The sequence below is a fragment of the Centropristis striata genome, chromosome 17 (genome assembly GCF_030273125.1).
Source record: "Centropristis striata isolate RG_2023a ecotype Rhode Island chromosome 17, C.striata_1.0, whole genome shotgun sequence".
Lineage (NCBI taxonomy): Eukaryota > Metazoa > Chordata > Actinopteri > Perciformes > Serranidae > Centropristis > Centropristis striata.
The window spans coordinates 30,612,027-30,639,086 of NC_081533.1; the positions used below are offsets into that span (position 1 = coordinate 30,612,027).

A 27,060-nucleotide genomic window follows, 5' to 3' on the forward strand; every position below is an offset into this window, starting at 1 on the left:
TGTTATCTGTACAGACAAGGGGTTAGTTTATGCCAGTGTGCTTTCAAAACGTGATTTGCGATTTTGTTCTCTGATTAGTATAGCATTTTAAACAAGCTCCTTCATTCACCTATTCCTGTTTAAATTTTATTTGGCACTTTTGGCAGTGTAGGGACAGATAAAGTCAAGACACTGAGACTTGTACTGCATTTTAACACAATGGATTTGACTTCTTGGGGAAAAATAATGAAGTACGAAATGTAAACATGATATGTTATTCCCAAGGATGAAGACATTGGACATCTCTGAAAACACAATTAAGTCATTGAACATTTTTATTTTTCTGAAAATAGACAATTTTCAACAATCCATGACCTCAAAACTATCAAAACATCTGCATGAAATTTGGTTAAGGGCAATGCTGAAAAATAGAGAAGCATTTGAGTTGCTATTTTTCTTTGCTAAGTAGCTAGCTGCTAACATGCAGAGCATTGATACATTAGCGGTTCCTTTAAGAACGATGTTTAACCCCAAGCAGAGAAAATCTCACCATCTCAACTGTGATTTTTCCAAACTGGACGACTAAAATTAGCATGTCAACCAAGAAAGGAATTTTTAAGGACAGTGTTTTCAAAGCTAATATTTAATTTATAATTATAATTATATGTCTTCCTAGCTACTAACATCATTAAGTATTAATACATTAGCTATAGTTAAGAAGCAGTACTTTTCAAAAAATAAAGAAAATATCCCAGGTAATTCTTACATAACTTTTTACAAGCTGGACAACTCAAATTACCATGTTTAACGAGTGGGGGTATTCCAACCTCCAATTTAAAATAGAATACAATGTACTTTATGATATTGTGCGACTCAGACAGTCAGTACGTTTACACAACACAAAAAAAATGAATTATTGCCTTAATCTGACTATAACTGGACAACTGAAGTGCATGTAAATGTGTTAGTCCAACTAATGTCGGAGTTCTCCAACTCTGATTAGGACACCCAGATAATGTGATTGGAATAGGATTTTCGCCAGCATGTATGACAAGACAACTCGTGTGCATGCTCCCATGCTCCAACCCAACCACCCCCTACGCTGGCGTATGACCCCGGAACAAAAACATCAAAGAAAACCGGTCGCGTTAGCCGGTCACATTAGCTGGTCACATTAGCCGGTTGCGTTAGCCGGTTGCGTTAGCTGGTTGCGTTAGCCGGCCCCATTAGCTGGTCGCGTTAGCTGGTTACGTTAGCTGGTTGCGTTAGCCGGCCCCATTAGCTGGTCGTGTTAGCCGGTTACGTTAGCTGTTCGTGTTAGCTGGTTGCGTTAGCCGGCCCCATTAGCTGGTCGCATTAGCTGGTTACGTTAGCCGTTCGTGTTAGCCGGCCCCATTAGCTGGTCGCGTTAGCTGGTTACGTTAGCCGTTCGTGTTAGCCGGTTGCGTTAGCCGTTCGTGTTAGCCTGTCAGTCGCGACGGGCCAAAGTGTCGGACTGAGGTCAACCGGAAAGGCCGCCATATTAACCCGCTGAAACTACGCATATCACCACCCAGTGTTGGGGAGGAGGACACATTCCCGTCAGTTATTAAATTTTCTCAGTTGCATGTAAACTGGGACAAGGACAGAAGTCCTATTAGATGCCAAAATCAATTTTTAAGCATAGCTCCATTAAACTGTGCATGTAAACATACTGAGTGTAATGTCTACCATAATCTATGCAACATATTGAGAAGCATTGTTGTCTCATATTGATAGATTGTAGATCTGCTAAATCTGTTGTTCTAAAAGTATACTTCCATGAGCATGTGATTAATAACACAAGTGTTGTTGTGTTATGTGTTATGTTGAGTTATTGTATTTCTTGCCATTAGATGATTTTTGCTCCAAATCTAGGCATGGTGGAGAGTAAACCAAGGGGAAAAAGGACTGCTTTCATTTCAACCAAGAAACAATCATATTGATTATTATGCCCCAATCAGAGGTTATGGGGTATAACATTACACATAGCATAATTAGTACATCAGGAAACCCTCAGCAACACCATCCTGTGCAATGTTTTTTACAGAGTGACGCCACTTATTCGAAGCTTAAGTACTACACAGTATGTGCATGTGCATTGTAATATCAAAGTTACATTTCTCAGGAAGGATTGTAGTTAATTGTCAACATTCTTATGGTTCTACTAGTTAGTTATTCTCACAGTTTTGCATTCCCTCTGATAGCAATGCCTAATCTTTTTTTGCACCTGGACCATTTTTATAATGACAACCTTGTTGTTGGCACAATAGTCTAGACAGAATTGTCTAAAAAGTGAAAGTGAGGAGCATTTATGGGTACAATTCGGGAACTGGCCTACTTTACTTATTTCAAGGGTGCTGAATCAAAAAGAAAATGGTTCCCAAGTGAAATTTTGAGTTTTTGACCTTCTCATTTGCATATCAAAATGGCGGCCAAATTGCCCATCTTGCTCAGTCGTTGGACCATTTCCCCTTAGTTGTTCAGAAACTTAATTTCCTCATCTTGATTGCCTACTTACAAAACAACTAAGGTGAAATGGTCCAATGACTGTGCAAGATGGGCAATTTGGTGGCCATTTGATATACAAATTAGAAGGTCAAAAACTCAAAATTTCGCTTGGGAACCATTTTTTTGGACTCAGTTCCCGACTTGTACCCATAAATGCTCCTCACTTCTTATAGAAGGCCTTTTTTCTGAAATCCATCTAGACTACAAATAGGCCTGTCACAATAACACATTTTTTATACGATAGGACTATCGATGTGTACCGATTTTGTTTTAGTTGTACGATATTGGAGCATAATAAGTACATCCTTTTTCCACAGCAATTAATTTTTAAATCTCAAAAATATTAAATGTGGAAAAGAAATATTAAAGTATCCCAGATAAATAAAACATAAATAAATGAACTACAACCAAAACAAATAAAATAGACTTTCAGGCTCTTTTGACAAACATTGCAATGAGATAATCATTATTATATATATACGTATTATATTATTATATTGTTAAAATAACATATAAACAGCTGGAATGGCTGCTCGGGAAATATAGTCTTTTTGGGCAATTCCTACTGCCTGTCAAATATTTGCAGCATTACTTTAAACACAACACAAAAAAGCACAAAAAGTTGATATATTGAGTCCAGTAAAAAACTATTGTGTCCATTTTTATACATCGAACAATAAGTCAATATTGTAATTATCGTGACAGGCCTAGGCACGAGTTAGGTCTCAGTTGGAAATCTCAAGCTTTCACAAAGTCGAAAAGTTTTTGCTTTTTGCTCAAGCTAGTAATTGCAAAAGGAAGCATGAAAAAACACAAATGTAGCACATGTAGGGTGAGTAGCTTCATTAATTATAGAGGGGAAGATTGTGCGACAAGCACTGATCAAATTTCAGTAGGTCATCAGTGTAGGACAAACCATGTCAAGTTAATTACTCGGTAGAAAATGTTCTAAGGTGCAGTCCCGGTTTGCGGGTCTCAAGGTTCTGGGTCTAAATGACACTTCTGCTACGAACTTACCAATCCTGGCCAATATTTTGGAAAGTGAACTAAATTTGCTTTCTTCCAGATAGGGCTGGGCGATATAGCGATATAAAAGATATATCGATATATTCTTAAATGTGATATGAAATTAGACCATATCGCATATATCGATATAGTTAAATTTTTTTCTTTCTTTATATATAAATGCTGCCCTTGCTAGGGTTTGTAATATTTCGTTATTTTGTAATGTTCGTTATTCTTTTCTTTTATACATATATTTATTTCAGAAAAAGATTGGCCTATTTTATTTTATAGGCTACTTTTATTTAAGATATTTTTTTATTGAAATGTGCACTTTATGGAGCTTACACTATAAAAAAACAATCTGTTTAATTTACGGTAAAATACCGGCAGCTGTGGTTGCCAGAATTTCACCGTAAAAGACACAGTGAGTGGGTTTTCTACTGTCATTTTTAATGTAAATATCTGCAAAAACTGTAATTTAAACTGAATAATCCTGTTATTTTTAGGGTAATTGAGTCTTTGTGGAATTATGGTATTTCGCCATTCATTTTACATACATTTTTTAAAATATATTTTTACAATTTAAGTTTTGTACTATTTCTTGATTTACGGTAATTAAGTGGATACTACAGTGATATACAATTTTTTATTTTAAGCCCTATTTCTGATGCTATTTGACAGTGTTTTACTGTAATTTCTACAAACATTTTTTACAGTGTAGATTAAAAAAAAAAAGTTACCCCTGTTGTTATACAGTATTTATGTTCACTTAAATTAACGGTTTTAATAAATCTACTTGTGTCAGGTCATATTTGACTTTGACTTTGACTGAACATTTGCTCTCACTTTGCGATAAAAATAGATATATATATCGTATATTGATATTCAGCCTAAATATATCAGGATCTGACTTTTGGTCCATATCGCCCAGCCCTACTTCCAGAGAGTAACAAGGAAAAGTTGATACACTGTAAAAAAAAAAAATCTGTTTAACCGGCAGCTGTGGTTGCCAGAACATCACCGTAAAAAATACAGTGAGCGTATGTAAATGTAAATATCAGCAAAAACTGTAATTTATACTGAATAATCCCATTACTTTTAGGATAATTGTTTCATCGTGGTATTTCTCCATTAACTTTACATGAAAATGTTATATTTTTACAGCAAAACTGTGTGTTTTCTACAGTTTATGGCGGTAGAATTTAAAGTTTTATACTATTCTTTGATTTACAGGAATTAAAAGTATCACTACGGTAATGTACAATGTTTAATTTAATGACCTATTTCTGATGCAATTTGACAGTTTTTTACTGTAATTTAAACAAACATTTTTGACAGTGTACCTCTCCCCATGTCATATGTGCAAAAAGCATTTTAATCTAAAAGCTAGCTGTTTACCACTGCTTCTGTTTTTTTTATAATAACTCAAGTTGACCTCCAAGCTACACATTTATTGCAGACACGAGAGTGGTATTGATCTTTGTTTTAATCCAACTCTTGTCAAGAAAGCATAAGTGTGTTTCCCAACATGTCAAGGTATTACTTACAGATTGATTGTGTCCGAGAGTTTTATGTCTTGTTTAAATGTCTAACATGCAAAATGTAGACCAACTGATGAAAGCTTACTTTGTGTGTGTATTAGCTAAGCCATTCATTTAAGAGGATTGAATTATATTGAGGCTCTTCACCACAGTGAAAGTATAGTAGAGAGATTATGTTTAGAAGACACACTCCTGACAAGCATTATCTGATTATTGACACATAAATCCATTAGGTGAACATTTTGTGGTATCTAATGTACTGTAATGTTTCACCATGCTGCCTTAACACAGACAGTATTTATGACCACTACACTTTGAAAATAATGAATGTTTCTGAAATGGTTCTGAAAAATGTTCAATTTCACAGTGTTCAAAGACCCCCTGTGAAGTCTCCATAAAAAATCAGTCTTAAGCCAGCTATAAGCATTTCTTTAACATATTGCTTCATGCAACTTGATGAAAGACCTTTTTATATGTTTGGCACAGTTTAAACATACATATAGATATACAAGCAGTGCATTATGAGACATAAACATTCAACAACAGCCACACAAAAAAATCATTCAGACATTTCAGAGAAGAATTCTCTTATCAAAGAGCAAATAAAATAATTAAAAGGAACTTTTTGCAAAAGATACATCCAAAAATAATGTCCTGGTGTGCACGCATACACACACACACACACACACACACACACACATACACACACTCTCACACACACACACACACACACACACACATCCTTGTACTTCTATCTTTGTGAGGGCCCTCGTTGGAATAGTGAATTCCCTAGCCCCTTACCCTAACCCTTGCCATAACCTTCACCATGACAACTAAATGCCCAACCCTAACATAAACTTAATTGTAACTTTAACCCTAAAACAAAGTCTGAACTCTCAAACAAGCCATTAAAGAAGTGAGGACCGGCCGAAATGTCCTCACTTTACAAAAATGTCCTCCTGAAATACGTGTTCCGGTCCTCACTATGTAGGAAGTACAAGAACACACACACACACACACACACACACGCTGTTATTCAAAACAAAACTAACTTTTTAAATCTTGGCACAATTTGAGTGTAAGACAGAAGCACTTTACTCTATTTGCTCTATTTGTGGTTGGGGTTAGATGTCCAACATAAAGGCTGATCATCTTAGATAAGCTTAATGGATGCTGCTATTGCTGATGTCTGAGCTTTAATGGGTCTGGTTGGACAGTTTTTCTCTCTTGTCATGGTGCTGATACACGATGGAAGGTTTTCCATTTTGCATCCATAGCAGCATGGCACTTTCTCTTTGCTTCTTTGAGCCAGCCACAGGCTAAAACTGAGAGGTCTCAGTGAAGGAGATTGCATCTGTTTTGTCAACCGTGAAGCCTCCATTGACGTAGGATTTCTTCTCACACTCTTCGTCATCCAAAGTGGCTTCAAGAGCAAAGGGATTGGCGACGTCCACGTCTGATGTCAAATCCATCCTCTCCAGTTCCCTCTTGGATAGTTTCTGAACAATTCCAGCTCCATAAGCATCACCAAGAACATTGATCATAGTGCGGAACCGGTCCCTGAAACACACCACGTAACGTCAATCTGACACGTTAAGTTTCAATTTAAACTATTTAGTAAGAAAGGTAGGAAAGACAGTCAAAATAAAAGGTCAACAGATAAACTTACAGCAGCCAATCAACAGCGACTATCAAAGTGACATCACTGGCAGGTAATCCAACAGCTGTTAAGACTATCACCATGGTGACAAGGCCAGCATTAGGGACTCCTGCTGCTCCAATACTGGCAACTGTTGCTGTTATACTGCAATACAGAGACACAGTAGTCGTGTTTCCATCAACAAATTTCTATGTGCATTTTAGAGATTCACATGAGAAAAGCTTGATGGAAACACCAAAATTCAATAAAACTTCAAAAAAAAAAATGTGCATGACAGTTTTAACGCTTGCTTGAGGTGGCTTTTGTCTTTTTTGAAGAAAAAAAAGTTGATGTGCTAACTGGGAGATGGAAACGCTTTTTCCAAATAAGTTCTGACTTATGGCAAACATTTAACTCACATCTGCTGGTCAAGACGAGCTGACATGAAATAACAATTATAAGTTGCCCAATTGAATCCAAGACTTCTCTCTGATTTCTCTCGTGGGTGGCCAAAGTTGTCCAATTAGCACCCTCTTTTTTCTTGTTGTTTTTTCACTCGTGCCCGCAAACTCAACTTCTTCTACTTTTTACTGACAGATTAGCCTCCAGCAATACATTACACTGCCATCTTTTGACCAAAGTATGTTTATGCAGCTTTGTTTATTTGCTCTAAATCAGTTGATGTAAATGTCCCTTATTGTAATTTTCCTTAATGCGACATTTAAAAAAATGTCCTTTTAAAATGGCCAATTGTTATATATGTATATATATATATATATATATATATATATATATATATATATATATATATATATATATATATATATATATATATATATATTAGGCCGTGGTATTTAAATGAGGCTTTTCAGCCGCCACATTTATCAACGGATGATCATTCTCACGCTGTGATTGGACAGATACGATCTTTTGATAAATCACACTTGAACCCTGTTGTAAAAAGAAATATACACTCAGCTCTGCGCTCGTTTCTACGCTCGTTTGATAAATGAGGGCCACTATGTTTGGGTTGTTGTTCAAATTGTTTGTTCGTCTGTTCATGAGTAGGATTAAAAGTTGTATTTTTTATCTTTTTGATGATAAGAGTCAGCAAGAAAATTGTTCACAGAGTCTTGATTAGTAAAAGTTGTGTTTTATAGTATCATAAGGTGTGTTTTACCATATTTTAAAGCCTGCAGTAAGAAGTGACCCTTAATAACTAGGAATTACCTTATAGTAACAATCTGGCCCACATCCAGAGCATAGTCATTCAGCTGGGCGATGAAGATGGCAGCCACCGCCTCATAGAGTGCTGTCCCGTCCATGTTGATGGTGGCACCAACTGGGAGGACGAAACGAGTGATCCTCTTGTCGATGCGGTTGTTCTCCTCAGCACATCGGAAGGTGACCGGTAGCGTAGCGGAGCTGGAAGAGAAGACAGTGGTGGCACACATTGGTTTTAATTCACAAATATTTCCTGCAGCCCTAGCACTAAATATCTGACTATCAGAATCAGAATCACTTTATTAGTCCCTTGAAGGGAGATTTGTTTTGCAGCAGGACACACAAGCAGAGCCGGCCCAAGCCTCCATGGGGCCCTAAGCAGAATTGGATTTTGGGTCCCTCTATTTCTGCCAATAATAATTAAACAATTTAATAATTGATTGTTGATCATTCACACACCTACTATAAACTCATTGTGGCTCTGTCAGTGTTGTTTACATGATCCTATTGTCAGCCTGATATGTCTTTAAACATTAATGGGGGTGCCCAGTTAATAACATAAATAGTACTAATGAATGAATGATTAGGGTTAGGGTTAGGGTCACAAAATATGGTTTTTAATCTCAAAATGTAGCACATTCAACGAGAAGAGCGAGCTAGGGTTGATTTACACATCGTTCCAAATTGTAAAATATTATATTAAAAAAAACCTTTATTATATATATATTTTAGTAAAAGTTTCATCTGGTTTATTATTTTTGGCTTCAAAAAACTGCAACAGCAATGTGCAGCAAACAATTTGTGCAAACAACAAATCTCAAACTATATAAAGTAGCCGGATGCAAAAACAACTAGCTAATTTGCTATTAACAGCTACACAAATCTCTTTGAAAAACAATCCATTACCAAGACAACATACCTTTATCTTGGCATTTTTAAATAAAATAAAAAATATTGTTTTGCATTGCTCTTGGGGGCCCCCTAGTGGCCACGGGGCCCTAAGCAGTCGCTTAGTTCGCTTATGTCTTGGGCCGGCTCTGCACACAAGACAAGGTACACAATGATACAAGACAAGGTACACAACGATAATAGAATAAGACCCAATAAAAGTCTAATTATGTTTGTGTTGCTTTTAAGGTAATGGAAAGCCTTAGTGTTAAAATATTCATAATATGATTTGGCTTTACAAATGGAGCTCAGTAAGGAACTCAGTGGATTCTGACCTGGAGGAGATCATGAGTGCTGTCACCAGCGCCTGAGCCATTCCCAGTGTGAACGTATACGGGTTCTTCCTCACAATGACAAAGAAGATCAGTGGCAAACAGATGATGGCATGGATAGCTAGACTGGGGAAGAAAACAGACAATATTATGGTACAATATTCTATATTCTGTATTTCAAGCACAGTATTTTACTCCTAGAAAAATAGAATCATGTTTATGTGTTTGAGTGTAGAGTCTGGTCTGAGTAACAACCAGGCGGCAACCTCCTGGTCTGAGCAGGGAGGCAAACCAGGAAGTGCTTTAAGCCGAATTCTACCGAAAATTCCAGCAGGGGGCGCTAAGTGTGGCTGCAAAAACATTTTTGTCCATCCATTTCAATGCAAAATGAGAAAACTTGTCACTTGATTTATTACCTCAGAATTTTTTTTTAGGACAACACTATGGTCTCAATTGCTAGTAAAAAATCTTCTTCAAGACAATTTGATGTTAATAGTGTAAATAACGGCCCCATTTAGAAGAAAATAAAAGATAAAGAGTCATATGATTTGGGGCGGGGCTACCTTTGATTGACAGGTCACTAACAAGGCGAGCGGTCATCAGGAGAGAAGCAGAACAATGCGTATCCATGGCAACGTGTCAATAATGTTATATATAATGTTATATAGATATTAAAAAAAAGGACGTTTAGCGGTTTGGTCTCATAACTTTGACCCTTTCACTGTATTTCACTTAATGACAGTTTATTTGAACGTTTTGTTCAGTAAAAATGTCTTATTCAGCGTTTGGTTGGACTAACAGACACTCCAAGGAGTCGCTGTTCAGTTTTCTGAGGTAAGTAACGTACATTTTGTTTTTGTTTTTTTGCTAGCCAAAACTAACATCCCAGTTAATGCTCCAGTTAATGCTAACATGAATTAGCAGCAGCTTCTCCCAGTCAGGTTGAGGTGTAGAGAGGCTGTAGTCAGTGATCAGATCCCTCTCCTCCTCCACAGTCCAAATATGGTCTGCTTCCCGTATCAGAAACAAGATGGCGACGAGTGTCGAGTGAACGCTGAACTCGATGCTTCCAACAGGCAGTCCACAAACCAATGGGTGACGTCATGGTGACTACGTCCATTATTCATATACAGTCTATGGTAACTACCCATACAATTTCACGAAAACATTTGTATTCATACATGTAATAAACTCATGTATAGGTTTAGCTTTGAGGAACTAACTGTGATCTCGGCTTCAACATTCCAGTGGGGAAACTGTCTAAGAAATAGTGCCTGCTATCTTTTAAAGAGCATGCTCATTAGCGGTTAGCCTTGCTTAGCATGAAAAGTGAAAGCAAGAATAAAGGGCTAGCCTGGTTTTAGCCTCTGGGCGAAATTGCAAAGACTTCCTTTTCCACTACTACCAAATACAAAATTTTGTCCTGTTGTCTGATTTTACATTAAAAGCAGATATCTGTTTTAAGAGTTAAGGCTCAATGTTTCTCCATGCTTCCAGTCTTTATGCTAAGCTAGGCTAACAGGCAAAGCTGAGTTTCAATCTTCTCATCTTATTCAGAAAAAAAAAATACAATTCAGTGTATCACAAAATGTTGAACTTTTCTTCTAAAGCAGGGGTGTCAAACTCAAATACACAATGGGCCAAAATTTAAAACTTGAATAAAATCGCGGGCCAACACTGAACAAATAAACCTTTTAATATATACCAAACATGTTTTGCTTTAACATTAAATATGGAACCAGCAACGCTTATAAACATACAATATATAACTAAATAGTGCAGACATGCAAAATCAAATTTCAAATAAAAAACACATCAATGTCATTCATTTATTAAATTAAAAATTAAATAAAAATCGTATGGCTCTTTTCTATTTGCATCCTTCTGATTTAAATATCAAAATAAACTTTTTCAACAGGTTAATAAATTCTGCCTTTCTTTTCGCCATTTTTGGGAAGGGGTAGCTCGGAGACAGCTCTAGCTTGAGGTTGCTATGACGACTGTTACAGAGGAGCACGTTTCTGGGTCTTGTCCTGATTGACGCGCCAAAACAACAGCAGGGCATTGTGGGATTTGTAGTATTAGCGGTAAATGCGCCGTATAATACTGGCGGGTCAGCTTTTATAGTACAATAATAAGATAATAATTTGGTATTGCCTCGCGGGCCAAATAAAATTACACTGCGGTCCAAATTTGGCCCGCGAGCCAGAGTTTGACACCCCTGTTCTAAAGCATTAAAAATAGAGATGTGTTTAAGGAAAAACTGCTGTAACATCAGGTAACTGAACTAACATTTAAATAGATTTCAGATACAGTGCTTATTAAAAGGTACATTTAGAAATATTTGACATTTTGTGTTGACTCAAAAACTCTTATTAACATTCATTTTGATTCAAGTCGTAAAGCAATAATGCATGGAAAAGTATAGAGGAGCACTCAGAGTCTGCACCAACCCTGTGACCTATCTGCAGGGGATTGGCTGTACACTCTCTAATGGTGTCACTTGGATTTAGTGGCATGGCCGAAGCTTTCATTACTGTATCTGCAGGTTGAGCAGTTTTAAATGTCCTTGGACCTTATCAGTGCCTCCACAGAGCTCAGCTTTTACAGTATCACTGGAGGGAGAATCGGCCCAAATGTCAACCATAAATCTCAGTGTCTGGAACAGGTAGATATAAAATAATAAAATAAAATAATGAGACTACTTACCCACTCAGCACCGTCACCATATAAAGACCCATCTTCCTGAATATCTCCCAGTCTTCCACCTCAATGATCTTAGCAGCAATTAGGAACAGGATCCCTACTGGCATGTAGCTGGAAAAACACAAACATGGAGTCAATTGAGATTATAGCATCTGAACAATTGCAAATTTAATTTTTTTAAAGTTGATTAATTGAGTCAAAATGTATCAGCAAAAAAATAAATAATCGAGAATCAAGTCACTTTTTTAATTTAAAAGAAATCAGTGGTTTTATCTTCTAAAATATTCTTCTATGATAGTTAAATTAATATATTTGATTTTAACCCTTTGATGCACAACATGGGTCTAAAGTGACCCGACAGAGTTTTTATGTCCTATATCTTTGCAATAAATTATTTTCATCATTCAGTATTCCAGGTTTTCCTCAATTAGTTAGTTTTTGATCATCATACATCCTAATTTTTATGTTTTCCTTTATTAATGTTTTAATAAAATCCCTTTTTGTGTCACTACTCTTTTAATGCACAACATGGCTAAAAAAATGACCCATATCCATTTTTTTTAAGCTAAGTAGCTTGCTAAGCTAATTACTTAGCTAACTTCATGGCTAAGTAGTTAGCTTAGCAAGCTACTTAGCCAAGCAGTTAGCTATGTAATAATACAAAAACTTTTTTTCTTCATAAAGTATGAGAGGCAAAATGGAAATAATGATCTATTGTTGTCAAAAACAAGATATTTAAAGAATACTTGGAATATTTAACCATAAAATGCGTTGATGTCAAAAGATAGAGCACTGAAACAAACAGCAAGCAACAACATGGGAAATGAATGTGGGTAATTTTTGACCCATGTTGTGTATTAGAGGGGGTATCAATATGTTGTGCATCAAAGGGTTAAATGGTTAGTTGGGTAAATTGAGCTATCTGTCAACGTGAATATATAAATATTATATAGAGTATATGTAACATAGTTAATCAGGGCATTAGTGATTCCATTTGCCATCTCTAAATAACCACTGACATTGAACGCAGCACCCCTGGGGTTTTGTGTCGTGCCCCCCGGGGGCAGCTGCATTCGGACCTTGTGGTGTAATGGTGAGGTTACGGGCTATTAACTCCGTCTTTTTTTTAAATATTAATTAATTTAATTTCACTTTATTTTAGTAAAAAGTTGACAACCAATTGCTAGCTCATGGTCTCATGGTCCCATTCGTATAACTCCATCTGGTGAGGAAGATCTTTTGATACAATCTACATACCACATAATGATCTGAACCAATTTCATGGTTGCTTCATTCAGGGCATCGAAAAACTCCAGGAGGATACGGCCCTTTTCGCCCATCTTCCCAATGACGAGGCCAAAAGCAACACAGAACACGATGAGCCCCAATACGTTGATTCCATCCGAATATGCTCCAACTATTTTATAGTCTTTGGTTACGTTCTGTCGAGAGAGGAAACAAGGAGGTGATTCATTCAGTTGGCCAAGAGCAGGTCAGGAAGCTGCTTTCACAACCAGATTAGTTTACTGTAAGGACACACTGATGACTCATTAAGGTCTACTGATGCTTTCAGATCAGACGCTTGATGCAGAAATACATGAAATGATAACTGCTGCAGATGTCAACAAGATTAATACTGCCCTACAAAGTCTAACTGCAGTAACTACGCAAAAGGTAAAACTGAGAAAAACTGCTTTTTTAACGAGTTTTAACTGGCCAGCCAAATGGGTTGTATATGTAGGAACCTGGTCTCACAGGAATCCGTGAAATAGCCACGGATTCGCTTAACTCAAATTTCCGTGAAACTGACACGGATGTCACTACAATGCAAGTTTATGACAGTCATATCCCGTGGCTATTGGTGTTCCAAGTCACGTGACTTTCAAGGTCCCGGCGGTCAGAAAAAAAAACATGGCGGACAGTTCTCTAATTTTTAGTGAAAAAATCAATATTTTGACTTAGTTTCTGCATAAAAATGGATTTTGATCACATTTCTAGCGAGAAATATGTGTTTTATTTTCTAAATATTCACTCAGTGAATGTACATAATCACTTTGTATGTTGGAATAGCCACGGGATATGACTGTCATTAACTTGCATTGTAGCGAAATCCGTGTCAGTTTCACGGAAATTTGAGTGATTCCGTGGCTATTCCACGGATTTTGAGTTAAGCAAATCCGTGGCTATTTCACAGATTCCTGTGAGACCAGGTTGATATGTAGATAAGTGATATGACACTTATTTCTACATGTATTGATGATGTAATTTTTATACTAAAAAATCATGATGATTTATTTGACATTTGACCCCAAAAACGAAGTTACTGCATTGCTGTAAAAGGTTCTAATAGTAATGCACAAACAGAGTGCAGTAACAGCAATGTTGTTGTCTTCTTACAGCTTTTATATTTTGTTTCCAGTGAATAAACATTTTCAAATTGATTTTGTTATCGGTGTACTTAAAGTGTTTAACAACTCTATTCAAAGATGTGTGTATTTTAGACTTAATATTACAAAGAATTGTAAAATTTTAGTCTTAATGTAATTTTATCTCACTTTTTACTTAATCTATCTAGATAATCATTTCCCTTTCAAATAAACTTATAAATTATATTATTTTTATGTTTAAATTAGTATATATAGCTAAAGCAGACTGTAAGTGCAATTATTGCTTTGGTGTTGAATTGGATTTCGTGGTTTTTATATAATTATTTCTCTGAAATAAAGAAAAAAAATTTAAATCTAAAACTTTGTCACAAGATAAAACAGACATCAAGGCGTTCATTTTTAACTATAACTTAATTTCGACCAAAAATGTAGTTACTGCAGTTAGTCTTTGTAGGGCAGAACAGAAGAACAGTCATGTTAACCCTATAAAGCCAAGTGTATTACATTTGATACACAAGTTTTTGAGACCTCTGCATCGTCAGTGTGATATTTTTTTTCCTGATAAACCTGATGTATACATGTGTTGAAGATTTTAAAAAAAAACTGAGCAACAAATTGCACAAAAATACCAGATGTATCAAAAATGATATGCAGGTTCCACTGGTGGATCAGTCATTGCAGCGTGAAAACTTCATATAAGCAGATGTATGATGTTGTGTTATATGGAAAAAAATATTTTGCATGTTTGAGGAAAATGTTAAAAGGAAATTCAAAGTTTTAGGATAATAGGATAAAAATGTTAGGTTTTATATGTTTTTGTTAGTTCAAGAAAACAAACTGAAAGCAAAAGATTGCACAAAAAGACCTGATGTGTCAAATATGATACAAATTACAATTCATGTGTGCAAATTGATATAGATTTTTTTCTTATTTGTCAGCAGGTTCACTAATCATTCCAGTTTTAAAAAATTAGAATTTTCTGGCAATTATTTCATGGTTCAGGCTTTATAGGGTTAATTGATGAAGAACTCTGCTGCAAGCGTAGCTTTTGAAATGATGAACGGGAAAAAAATAAAGTGCACACCTACCTCTACCGCTGACATGATAGTAGTTGTGAGGGGTGGAATAGTTGTGGTGTTGGCTGAAACATTAGGAGGCTCCAGCTCTTTGCGCTTGGTCTTGTACTAGAGAATAATTGGTTACATTTCATAATATCAGCTTTGTATTCACATGGCCTCATAGTATACACTGTAAAAAAAACCCTGTTGTTTATACGGTAAAAAACCGGCAGCTGTGGTTGCCAGAATTTTACCGTAATAAATACGGTAGAACTTTTTTAAATATTACGGTAAAAAGATATTTGCACTGTTGATTTCACGTTTAAGATTTCCATTTTATTCCATTTTTTACTGTATGAATAAGTTTTTCCATCAAAAGAAACGCTGTTCTGCCATATAATTGACAAGAAAATACTTTATAAATGCCACATAAATTAAAGATTTTACCATAAAATATTACAGTATATTTATGTTAGAGATATGGTGTTTCGTATATTTAACATTGAGAAAAAGTATTTTTTTCCAAAAGAGAAATGCAAAAATTACAGTGACGCTTATATATATATATATATATTTGATATTTAATACATATTACAGTGTATTTAACATTGGAGTAATGTATTTTTCAAAATATAAAACTGTAAAAAATACTGTTTTGGCTGATATATACATTTACAGTGTTTCATTGTTACTAAAACTGAATTAACCCATTTATCATTTTACGGTCACTGTAAAATCTACAGACATTTTTTTAGACATGGGTTGAAATTGGAACAGGGATTGAATGATGGATATGTAAAGCCTCCTACCTGCTGAAAACAAGCCTGCACCAGATTTTCGGGGAACATGTTTCTGTTGATGGGTAAAAGAAGATATGGGGTCAAGGAAAAACACAGAATATAATCATGGGTTCTCCAGTTGTACCATGAAAGATAGTTCATTGCAATTACTTTGTATATAAATCTTTACAAATCCAGGAGAGAATGATTTTCATATTCATAAAGAGGATGCATATGTGTTTAACTTCGATTGCCGCCTCCATCTATACTGCCCTACTTGGAACCTGGTCTCACAGAAATCCGTGAAATAGCCACGGATTTCGCTTAACTCAAAATCCGGCGGTCAGAACAAAAAACATGGTGGACAGTTCTCTCATTTTTAGTGAAAAAAAATAATATTTTGACTTTGTTTCTGCATAAAAATGGATTTTGATCACATTTCTCGCGAGAAATATATGTTTCATTTTCTAAATATTCACTCAGTGAATGTACATAATCACTTTGTATGTTGGAATAGCCACGGGATATGACTGTCATTAACTTGCATTGTAGCGAAATCCGTGTCAGTTTCAAGGGAATTTGAGCGATTCCGTGGCTATTCCACAGATTTTGAGTTAAGCAAAATCCGTGGCTATTTCACGGATTTCTGTGAGACCATGTTGCCTACAAAGCCTAACTGCAGAAACTAAATTTTTGGCCGAAATTGAGTTATAACTTACTCCTATATGTCTGTTTTAGACATACAAAGTTTTAGATTTCTAGTTTTTAGGCCTTTTAAGAGTAAGAACGAGTCTCCAAAAGTCTCCAATAACACCAGAACAAGTCGCTAGATGTGTTGCCAGTCGTTTTTTTGAAAAAGTCGCTAAGGGGGTCTGAAAAGTCACTAGATATAGCAACAAAGTCGCTAAGTTGGCAACACCGCGTCGCTGGCTTTTACAAATGGCGCTTGTTGTTGTGCCGTTGAATACGACGTCACATCCTGCTTAGCGTTCTATCCAATCAGCAACCAGGCTTTTTTCAGGGGAGAGAAACAGCCCTGCTCTTCAACAGGGCCAAAAAAAGTCCCATCAAAAGACCGCTCCAGACAGCTCATATTCAAATTAGGGGCGTTTTGGCGAGTGAGACCTGCATCACTCCCGGTATTGGACTGTAGTGGAAACACCCTTATTGACAGAGAGCACACCACCTTGATCTGAGGACATTTAGTACATGTACAAACTTTTTTGCCTTTTCATTTGGATGAATGATACGTTTCATGAACTAGTTTCCTTGAAGCATAAAGACAACAAGTCAATTTTATAAGAGAAAGAGATAAGACTGCAATCTCTGTCACTTCAACCTCTGAATTAATGAGTGGACACTTAATGTTTGTGGGAAATTAGCAGTGGTGGAAGGAGTATTAGAATCCCTTACTTAAGTAAAAGTACTAATAAAACACTGTGAAATTACTCCACTACAAGTAAAAGTCCTGCATTCAAAACTTACTGAAGTAAAAGTACAAAAGTATCAGCACCAAAATGTACTTAAAGTATCAAAAATAAAAGTACTCGTTATGCAGAATGAACCCACTCAGATTGTTTTATATGTTCTAAATATATTATAAGATTATTTGTATTGATGCATTTATATAAGTAGCATTTTACTGTTGTCCAGATAGGACTAATGTTAACTACTTAATACACTGTCATGTTTTATAAATGTGTAATCATATTAAATATATGGTATTTTTTCATGTTGAATCTGAAAAGTAACTAAAGCTGTCAGCTAAATGTAGTGGAGTAAAAAGTACAATATTTGCCTCTAAATGTAGTGGAGTAGAAGTATAAAGTTACATAAAATGGAAATACTCAAGTAAAGTACAAGTACCTCAAAATTGTACTTAAGTATAGTACTTGAGTAAATGTACTTAGTTACTTCCCACCACTGGAAATTCGTATGACATGGCTGGGGTGTCACCTGATGAGGTCCAAGAGTGTGTCAACTGTTGTGACGTTGGGCGTGGTCCCCGCTCTGTCAATGTGCTCAGCTGTCTGAGAGACTCCTGGTTTAATTGTCATCACCAAAATAATTCCTGCAAACGATGACACAGTTCGGTATACTGTTATGACAACTTGACTTACAATACTTTTTAATTCAGCCACCACTTTTACATAGCAAAATTTCAGTGACTTGATTGCAACTGTAATAAACACAATTTAAATACAGTACTACTCAAACTCGAATAGTGAATAAAATAAGAACTAACCAAGAATAACTGCAATGATGGTTGTTGAAAAGTAATAAATGACAGCTCGCAGTCCTATCTTTCCTGATACCTCCGAGTCCAGGGCTGCAACACCTGTAGACAAAAAGCAAAATATTTTATAGAAATCTAAACCATGTGGTTGCACTTAAAATCTTTATATTTGTATGTGAACATACAATAAGTTATCTCAATAAAACTTTTACAGAGGTTTAATACCTCAACCAGCATTCATGGCATAGACAGGAGCAAGGTTATTATAGTTAACGAAAACTAACAAAATAACGAAAACTAAAATTGAAAAAACATTTTCGTTAACTGAAATAAAAATAAAAACAAGAGTTTTTTAAAAAAAACGATAACTAGCTGAAACTGTATTGTGTGGTTATAAAACTAACTAAAACGAACTGAAATTATCGTGAAAATGTCCTTAGTTTTCGTCTTTGTCAACTTTTTTCATACATAATTCAGTGTTTCTATTTCAACATGCAGGAACACATGGTAAATATGTTTATTGAGACTGGGATGTTTACACTCCAACCAAAATACAAAACACCCCGAACTGTAAGAGTTAATAACCTTATTGGGGCTGAGATGGATAAACCAAAGGAAATGAAGGCACATACCCATTACAAAAAAACTAAAACCAACACGAAAACTAATACAAACTAAACTAAAACTAAGCATTTTCAAAAAATAAAAACTAAACTAAAACTAGCAAACTCACTCTAAAAACTAACTAAAACTAACTGAATTTGAAAACAAAAATTCACAACGAAATTAAAACTAAAACTAATGAAAAATCCAAAACTATTATAACCTTGGACACGAGTTGACAACAGCTGTCTGTCTGTCTGTCTATTTATCCAGAACATTTAAGCCTAGAAGCTACTATGATAGGCTAGTGGGCTTATCATCTATCTATGAAGCAAGAAGCGTCTGTGTCTAGGGCATATCTGGCTGACCGTTAGTCAGACTGACCTAAGATTTTGTATGTGGCTTGCGCATGGCACGAAGATGTGCATCCACGATTTTGAAGATTTTTAAATTCATTTTTCAAAATATCATTATTTACGTAGGACGTGTTGCGGCATTGTGCGCTACAAGGTTCGATTTTCCAACAATGTTCAAATAGTTTCCAGCGAATATCAATGTTCAGTGTGTATGTGCTGGATGGTGTGGTACCTTATGAAAAGTAAGTGTTTTATGGAGTTGCAGACGTTGTTGTAGCGCGATTAGCATGCTAAGCGGAGATTTAGCTTTATTCACTTCTTATGTTGCATTATTATGTAATTCAGGGATGACATTCATGTTGCTTAGTGTAATGCCCATAATCATTTGATATGAGATACTTACATGCAATATAGTATATCAGCTAATTGGGTTCATGTTAATGTATTTTTAGTGCAGCATACTGCGTAATGTGCTATCTCACAATTAGCATGCTAAGTGGAGATTTAAGCCCTTTCTTCCGTATCAGTTTGATCCATTGAAAACAGTAAAAACAAAACTTTATTAACTGACAGCTAAGCATAATACGGACGGAAAGATAGCGTTTCTGTGTTAATTAAGGTTACGCTAGCAAGAGGCATTAGCATTAGCTACAAAATACAATCTCACACTATAGGAATACATACTTCCTACGGGCACTGCACTAGTTGTCAAAAATTTTAAATATGCCGATGACTAATATAAGATGACTCCAAGTTATTTTTCTTTCTCCAGTTGAGAAGAACAGTAGAACAAAAACTCAGATGCATAATACACCCATCCACCTCCTCAACCTTCACACCTTTACTTCGAATCTACCTTCATCAGTGCATTAATCTTGTGTGGATCTAACCTGGCTCCTGGTCTCTGGTAGTATTTTTTGCTTTAAGATTGTTAATTGTTTTTGCTTAAGGTTGCTTATTGTTTTCTGCCTAAGATTGTTTCTCTGCTTGCTGAGGCTTTATGCTTTATTTGCTTGGTTAAGTTTAAAGTTAAGGTCAGTTTTCGGAGCCCTACTGCCTAGCTATTTTACCTGTTAATTGGCTATTTAGTGGCTTTTGTTTACAAGTATCTGGGAGTGGCCAGTCCCTTTATAACTGTGAAATTTAGCTGGAAATTCTTTAGTGCATTAATCTTGTGTGGATCTAACCTGGCTCCTGGTATTTTTTGCTTTAAAAAAAATTCTTATTCTTTTCTCTTCTTTTCTTCTTTAACATATAGCACTCCTTTAGCGATGACAGTTAGCTCTTAAAGTTATGTACTTACTTGATTCCTGTGGTCTATGTCTAGTACCTTCAGGTTGAATGCACTTATTGTAAGTCGCTTTGGACAAAAGCGTCAGCTAAATGACATGTAATGTAATGTAATGTAATCATTGGCATTGTTCATTGGTATGGTTGTTGATGTGTTGTCTGGGGTAATTAGACCTTCAATATGCATCTGTAGACATTTAATTTATTCAAGACTTACTGGTTTCTGATAATACATTTCTGTATCTTTCACTGCAGTACATCACTAAAAGTACAACCGGAATTAATCATGTTCAAGTTACCTGTTATCATGCTTGAAATGATGAGCGGGAGAATGACAAGCTTCAGCATTCGCATAAGGATCTCTCCTGGGAAGCCAAAATATTGCTTGTGGAGACTGGAGAGTGATGCATACTCTCTGACCACGACGCCCAAACTGATCCCTGATCAGGAGAAAGAGACTCACATTATAAAGAATTCTTGGTCACAGCTAAAGAAGAGAAATAAGCCCCTGGCTGCATATATACTACACGGGTCAACCAGGAAAGAAAAGTACAATGGAACATTGAAATGAGTGGTATGTTGCTTAAACAAATGCAGAATTTTCTATGCTGTGTCTCTCATATTATTTCATAGTTCATGAGGATCCGTCCATATGGAATTCATGAGGCAAAACATATTTTCCAGCTATAAACTTCACGTGAATCCCATTAAATGTGTTATCACACATAGCAGTCCACCATTAGAGATGCTTGTAAAATACTGCAATGAAAAGGTTTTATCTGGTGGGTGGTAAATGGGAAATGGACTGCACTTATAAAGAGCTTTTATCCAAATCATTCACCCGTTTACACATCCATACTGGTGGCCGAGGCTACCAGGGCACACTGGTGCCTCCTGCCACCATTGGGAATTAATTCACACACCAGTGAACGCAGCATCGGGCATAGGGCTGGGCGAAATGGACCAAAAGTCATATCCCGATATATTTAGGCTGAATATCGATATACGATATAAATCCCCATATTTTTATCGTAAAGTGAGAGCAAATGTTCAGTAAAAATCAAAGCCAAATATGACATGTCACATGTAGTTTTATTGAAACTTTTTATTTAAGTGAACATAAATACTGTATAACAACAGTAGTACCTTTTAAAAAAAAAAATCAAAGTGCACATTTAAATAAAAAAATATCTTAAATAAAAATAGCCTATGAAATAAGATAGGCCAATCTTTTTATGAAATAAAAATATTTAGATGAGAAAAGAATAACAAACATTACAAAAGAGCTAAATATGACGAACCCTAGTAAGAGCAGCATGTATATATATATTTTTTTTTCTCCGGCAAGTGCTAGGGAATAGTGTCCCCTCGTAATCCCACAGTACTTTTAAAAAATATCCCATCTTCTTTTAATTTATTTTAAATTACACTTTGTTTTGTTTTTTGTTTTCTTTGTTACCTTTGTCAATTTTGTCAATTCTGTATTTTATTGCACTTTCTTGCACTTTTATGTGAAGCACTTTGGTGCGGCTCAGCCGTCTGTAAATGCGCTATATAAATAAATCTGACTTGAAAGAAAAAAATTGAACTATATCGATATATGCTCTAATTCCATATCACATTTGAAAATATATATCGATATATCTTTTATATCGATATATCGCCCAGCCCTAATCGGGAGCCATTTGGGGTTCAGTATATTTCTCAAGGATACTTTGACATGTGGGCTGCCACGGTCGGGGATTGAACCACCGACCTTCCGATCAGTGTGTGACCGCTCTACCAACCGAGCCACATCCGCGAAGAGGTTGTGATGTAACAGCAACACTTTTAACAAGAAGGGGTCATCCGAGAACCATGTAATACATTTCATGTTACATCGTTGTGTGAAGTGTGCAGATTTCACAGCCAAATACTGATTTTCAGGCATGATAGTAATTTAAACCAAGTCTATATTTTGTTTAGTTCTGATACTGTTGAATTTAGAATTATGTAACTTCAATAAGAGTAGAGAGTGGTTCCTGCTAAAGTTAGCTAAACCAGTAGTTCTCAACCTTTTTGAGTCGCGACCCCCACTTTAACATGCATGTTGTCTGCGACCCCCACTCACTGAACAGAATCTCACATGCACAGTTCAGAGACACAAAAAAAAGACACAAAATTGCCAAAAAAGGAAACAAAATGACCAAAAAAGGAAACAAAATGACCAAAAAAGACACAAAATGACCACAAAAGACACAAAATGACCACAAAATGATAAAAAAAGACACAATATGACCAGAAAAGGCACAAAATGACCCAAAAAAAGAAACAAAATGACCAAAAAAAGACACAAAATGACTAAAAAAAGACACAAAATGACAAAAAAGACACAAATTGACCAAAAAAGACAAAAAATGACCCCAAAAAGAAACAAAACTACCAAAAAAGACACAAAATTGCCAAAAAAGGAAACAAAATGACCAAAAAAGACACAAAATGACCACAAAATGATAAAAAAAAAGGCACAAAATGACCAGAAAAGGCACAAAATGACCCAAAAAAAAGAAACAAAATGACCAAAAAAAGACACAAAATGACTAAAAAAAGACACAAAATGACCAAAAAAAACCCCAAAATGACCAAAAAAGACACAAATTGACCACAAAATGATCAAAAGAGACACAAAATTACCAAAAAAGACACAAAATGACTTAAATAAAAACACAGAATGACCAAAAACAGACATTAAATGACCAAAAAGACTAAAACACATTAACACATGAACACTTTAACACAGTGGAGACAGAGCTGACTTCCAAAATGATTTGGCGACCCCCAGAAATCATCTCGAGACCCCAATTGGGGTCCCGACCCCAAGGTTGAGAATAGCTGAGCTAAACAATGGTCGACTTGTGTGATCAAGCACCTGTCAGAGGTAATTAAAGCCTAAATTACCTAATTGAACACTAATGTTATTGATATTCCATACGTCCACTTTAACCATATCAGTTACTACATTTAAACTGATAGGGAACTGTAATGGACCTGGATATCGGATAATGGAGGCAAATAAAGGTTGAGAAATACTGATTTAAATGACCAACTTTTTAACATTAAAATCAAAACACAATTGAATTATCAATTTACATTTATCCCTTTTTCAATTGTATTACTTTTGGGTTGTGGATCTTTTCTTAGATTTATGTTCAGCAGGAGAAAGAAACACATTATCAATTGGACTTTAGTAAGCGACAATGTAAAACCTGATAAATTGAAAATATTAAAAATGTTTGCTGTAACTGATTACCTAACAATATTTAAGTTATGGTAATATATTTTTTAAGTAAACCAATAAATTAAAAAAAATCTATTTACTGCTAACTTACTTTCTTAATTTATTTATTTTTAAAATTTCAAATTCTCTTAACTTAAATATTACACTTAGTTTTCTTTTCTTTCTACTCATTTAAATGGATTTAATGAAACGTAACATTAAATTCCATTGAATAATGTTAAAATCAATAGATTTGCTTGTGCACAACCTATATATATATATATATATATATATATATATATATATATATATATATATATATATATATATATATATATATATATATATAATGTATGTTAGTATGTTAAACTCAAATACATTGAAGTCTACAAACTACTAGTCAACTTAAAATGTACACAATCTAACACTTACACACAAATACAAATAAAACTCCATTATTACAATTCCAGTTTTTAAAAAAAATATTTATTTATTTTATATTTACTTTATAATACCATTCTTACTGGTGACTAGAATTAAAAACCACAAACCCAGAGACGACACAGACAAAAGCAGGAAATGACTGACCTCTGAAAATGTATTGCAATGTGTTAGCGAGTATATTTCTTTCTTTCTTTCTGAGAATGAGATGTGGAGATGTCATGACAATAAGCCAAAACTATTCCTTTAACCCTATAAAGCCAAATGTATCATCTTTGTTACATAAAAACTTATTTGAAAATTTGTCAGTTGTCATTTTATTGCATTTCATACATTATGCATTAAATAAAGCAACATACAGTCTTTTTCTCATTGAGGTAAACTATTTTTTGGTGTGTATTTTTAGATGGCAAGAAAATTGAGCATTGATGATGTGTTGGAGATAAACAAACTGAGCAACAAATTGCACAAAAATACCAGATGTAGCAAAAATGAAATGCTGGTTCCACTGGTGGATCAGTCATTGCTGCATGAAAACTTTATATCAGCAGATATATGATATTGTGTTATATGGAAAAAAAATATTTTGTATGTTTGAGGAAAATGCTAAAAGGAAAGTCAAAGTTTTCATTGGTTAAAAATATTAGGTTTTATATGTTTTTGTTAGTTCAAGAAAAACTGTGAGCAACAAATTGCACAAAAAGACCCAATGTATCAAATATGATACAAATTAGAATTCATATATGCAAATTCATATATATATATATATATATATATATATATATATATATATATATATATATTTTTTTTTTTTTGTATTTGTCAGCAGGTTTTTTTTTTAAATTGAATTTTCTGGCAATTATTTCATGGTTCAGGCTTTATAGGGTTAATGTACATACAATCTAAATGTTTCTAGTACTGCAAGAAGATACTACTACCTGTGTCTGGATGGATCTAACAGAGGATATGCAGCTTGTATATACTCTACTACACTGTAAAAAATGTTTGTAAAAATTACAGTAAAACACTGTCAAATTGCATCAGAAATAGGGCGTAAAATTAAAAATGTAATATCACCGTAGTAGATGCTTGTAATTACCGTAAATCAAGGAATAATGCAAAACTTTTAGACTGTAGAAAACACACCGTTTTTCATGTAAAATGAATGGAGAAATACCATAATGTCACAAGGACACAATCACCCTAAAAAATAAAGGCACTACTCAGTCTAAATTACAGTTTTTGCTGATTTTTACATTTAAATTTACAGTAGAAAACTCCCTGTATTTTTTACGGTGAAATTCTGGCAACCACAGCTGCCGGTATTTTACCGTAAATTAAACAGATTTTTTTTTTTTACAGTGTATGCTGCGCTTCCTCAGTGATAGGACCCCTCACAGTCTCAGCATCAGCTGTCACTTCAGTCTGGTCACGTTTGACTGAGACACGTCCAGACACTGTTCCCTGCCTCTGGAGGACAGACGCTGTGTCTCCTGCATCACCTCAATCACTACCCTCCCTCCATTCTTTTATATAAAAGATAATTTTGAATTAGCAGAATAATTATTCTTAACCCGCATTTAGCATTTACTGTTGCTGTTTAGACAAGCAGTGGTCAGCTCCGGCAAAAAAAGAGCTGGAAGCAAAAGAGTGAATCCTAAAAAAAAAAAGAGGAGTCAGGTGGGGGTGGAAATAAAAGCAATGAGGATGAAAGCATCTCATTTTCTCATGCACACATGAGCAGGCATTTCGAGGCTTCACATACCGAGCAGCACTGATAAAACCGTGGCAATCAGAAGCCAGTTCCTCTTCAGCAAGCCTTTGAAATTCACCCCTCGTCGCTCTTTGTTACCCATCATGTCCATGGTGTTGTTCTTTTCTCCTAAAAGGGGAGAAATCACAACGGCCCCGCGGAGACACAATAGACTCCTGAAATCCGTAATTCAGATGCAGATGACGCAGATGTGGATGGAGAAGCCGCGTTGCTACAGCAAAGGAAGCAGCCGTCAAACACTGCTGATTGCCGGTGTGGTGTGAGGCAGGGAGTGTGTTTGGGTGGGTGGGGGGTGGAGGGGGGATCTTCTCCCTCTGCAACCCTTCCCCCACACAGGGTGACTCTAACATATTCTGAGTGGCAGTAGTCTGTGTTAAGCAGAGCAATTAGCTCAAAATTGCCAAAAAAGGAAACAAAATGACCAAAAAAGGAAACAAAATGACCAAAAAAGACACAAAATGACCACAAAATGATAAAAAAAAAGACACAAAATGACCAAAAAAAGACACAAAATGACCCAAAAAAAGAAACAAGTAATATTTTCTGTTTGGAAACAAATCAGTTGTTGAGGATAATTCCAAGATGTTTTTATGATTTTTGTCTGACCGTGACCAGTTCCAAAAGCTTATAAGAATATTGCTGTATCTCAATATGGATTCTCCTTAAAATCAAATGTCTGGTGTCAATTAGCCGACAGTCTTTATTCTGCAGACAGATTATGCACTTGTTTGAAATGTAATTAACCCTTTATGGTATGCATTATGATGCCAGTTAGGAAAAAAATGTTAATAAGAAAAAATAAATAAGAAATGTTAATAAGAAAAAATAAAGCAAATAAGATGCAAAGTTCACTATAATAGTAGACTATGGTGCACAGAGTAAAGTAATAACCTGAAATTGACTTTACTGCAACCAACATCAAATATATCTTTGTTAAATTGTAAAGATAAAAAAATGATGATGAATGGTACGCTTTTGAACATTATATATATATATATATATATATATATATATATATCATGTTCTCCAGTTCTCGC

At 35.3% G+C, this 27,060-nt stretch overlaps 1 protein-coding gene across 1 annotated transcript; it reads right to left on the reverse strand.

Moving 5' to 3' along the window:
- Positions 1-5,792: 5,792 nt before the first annotated feature.
- slc1a1 (solute carrier family 1 member 1) lies at positions 5,793-26,265 on the reverse strand. The gene is made up of 12 exons (XM_059354129.1): positions 26,015-26,265; positions 20,852-20,992; positions 18,313-18,405; positions 18,024-18,138; positions 16,098-16,140; positions 15,319-15,414; positions 13,101-13,285; positions 11,847-11,954; positions 9,141-9,263; positions 7,924-8,118; positions 6,724-6,858; positions 5,793-6,614 (listed from the first exon to the last, which is right to left on the reverse strand). Exons 1-12 carry the CDS (start codon positions 26,112-26,114, stop codon positions 6,374-6,376), a joined length of 1,575 nt encoding a protein of 524 aa, XP_059210112.1. The 5' UTR covers positions 26,115-26,265; the 3' UTR covers positions 5,793-6,373.
- Positions 26,266-27,060: the final 795 nt, after the last annotated feature.

What these genes read in the sequence shown, in the direction of transcription:
- slc1a1 (XM_059354129.1), bottom strand. Translation starts at nt 26,114, where the DNA reads ATGGACATGATGGGTAACAAAGAGCGACGAGGGGTGAATTTCAAAGGC. An exon ending in ATGGTGACGGTGCTGAGTGG is followed by an intron (nt 9,264 to 11,846) that starts GTAAGTAGTCTC and finishes TTTCTTCCCCAG; the next exon opens with TCTAGCTATCCATGCCATCA. An exon ending in GCACTCATGATCTCCTCCAG is followed by an intron (nt 8,119 to 9,140) that starts GTCAGAATCCAC and finishes CTTCTCTTCCAG; the next exon opens with CTCCGCTACGCTACCGGTCA.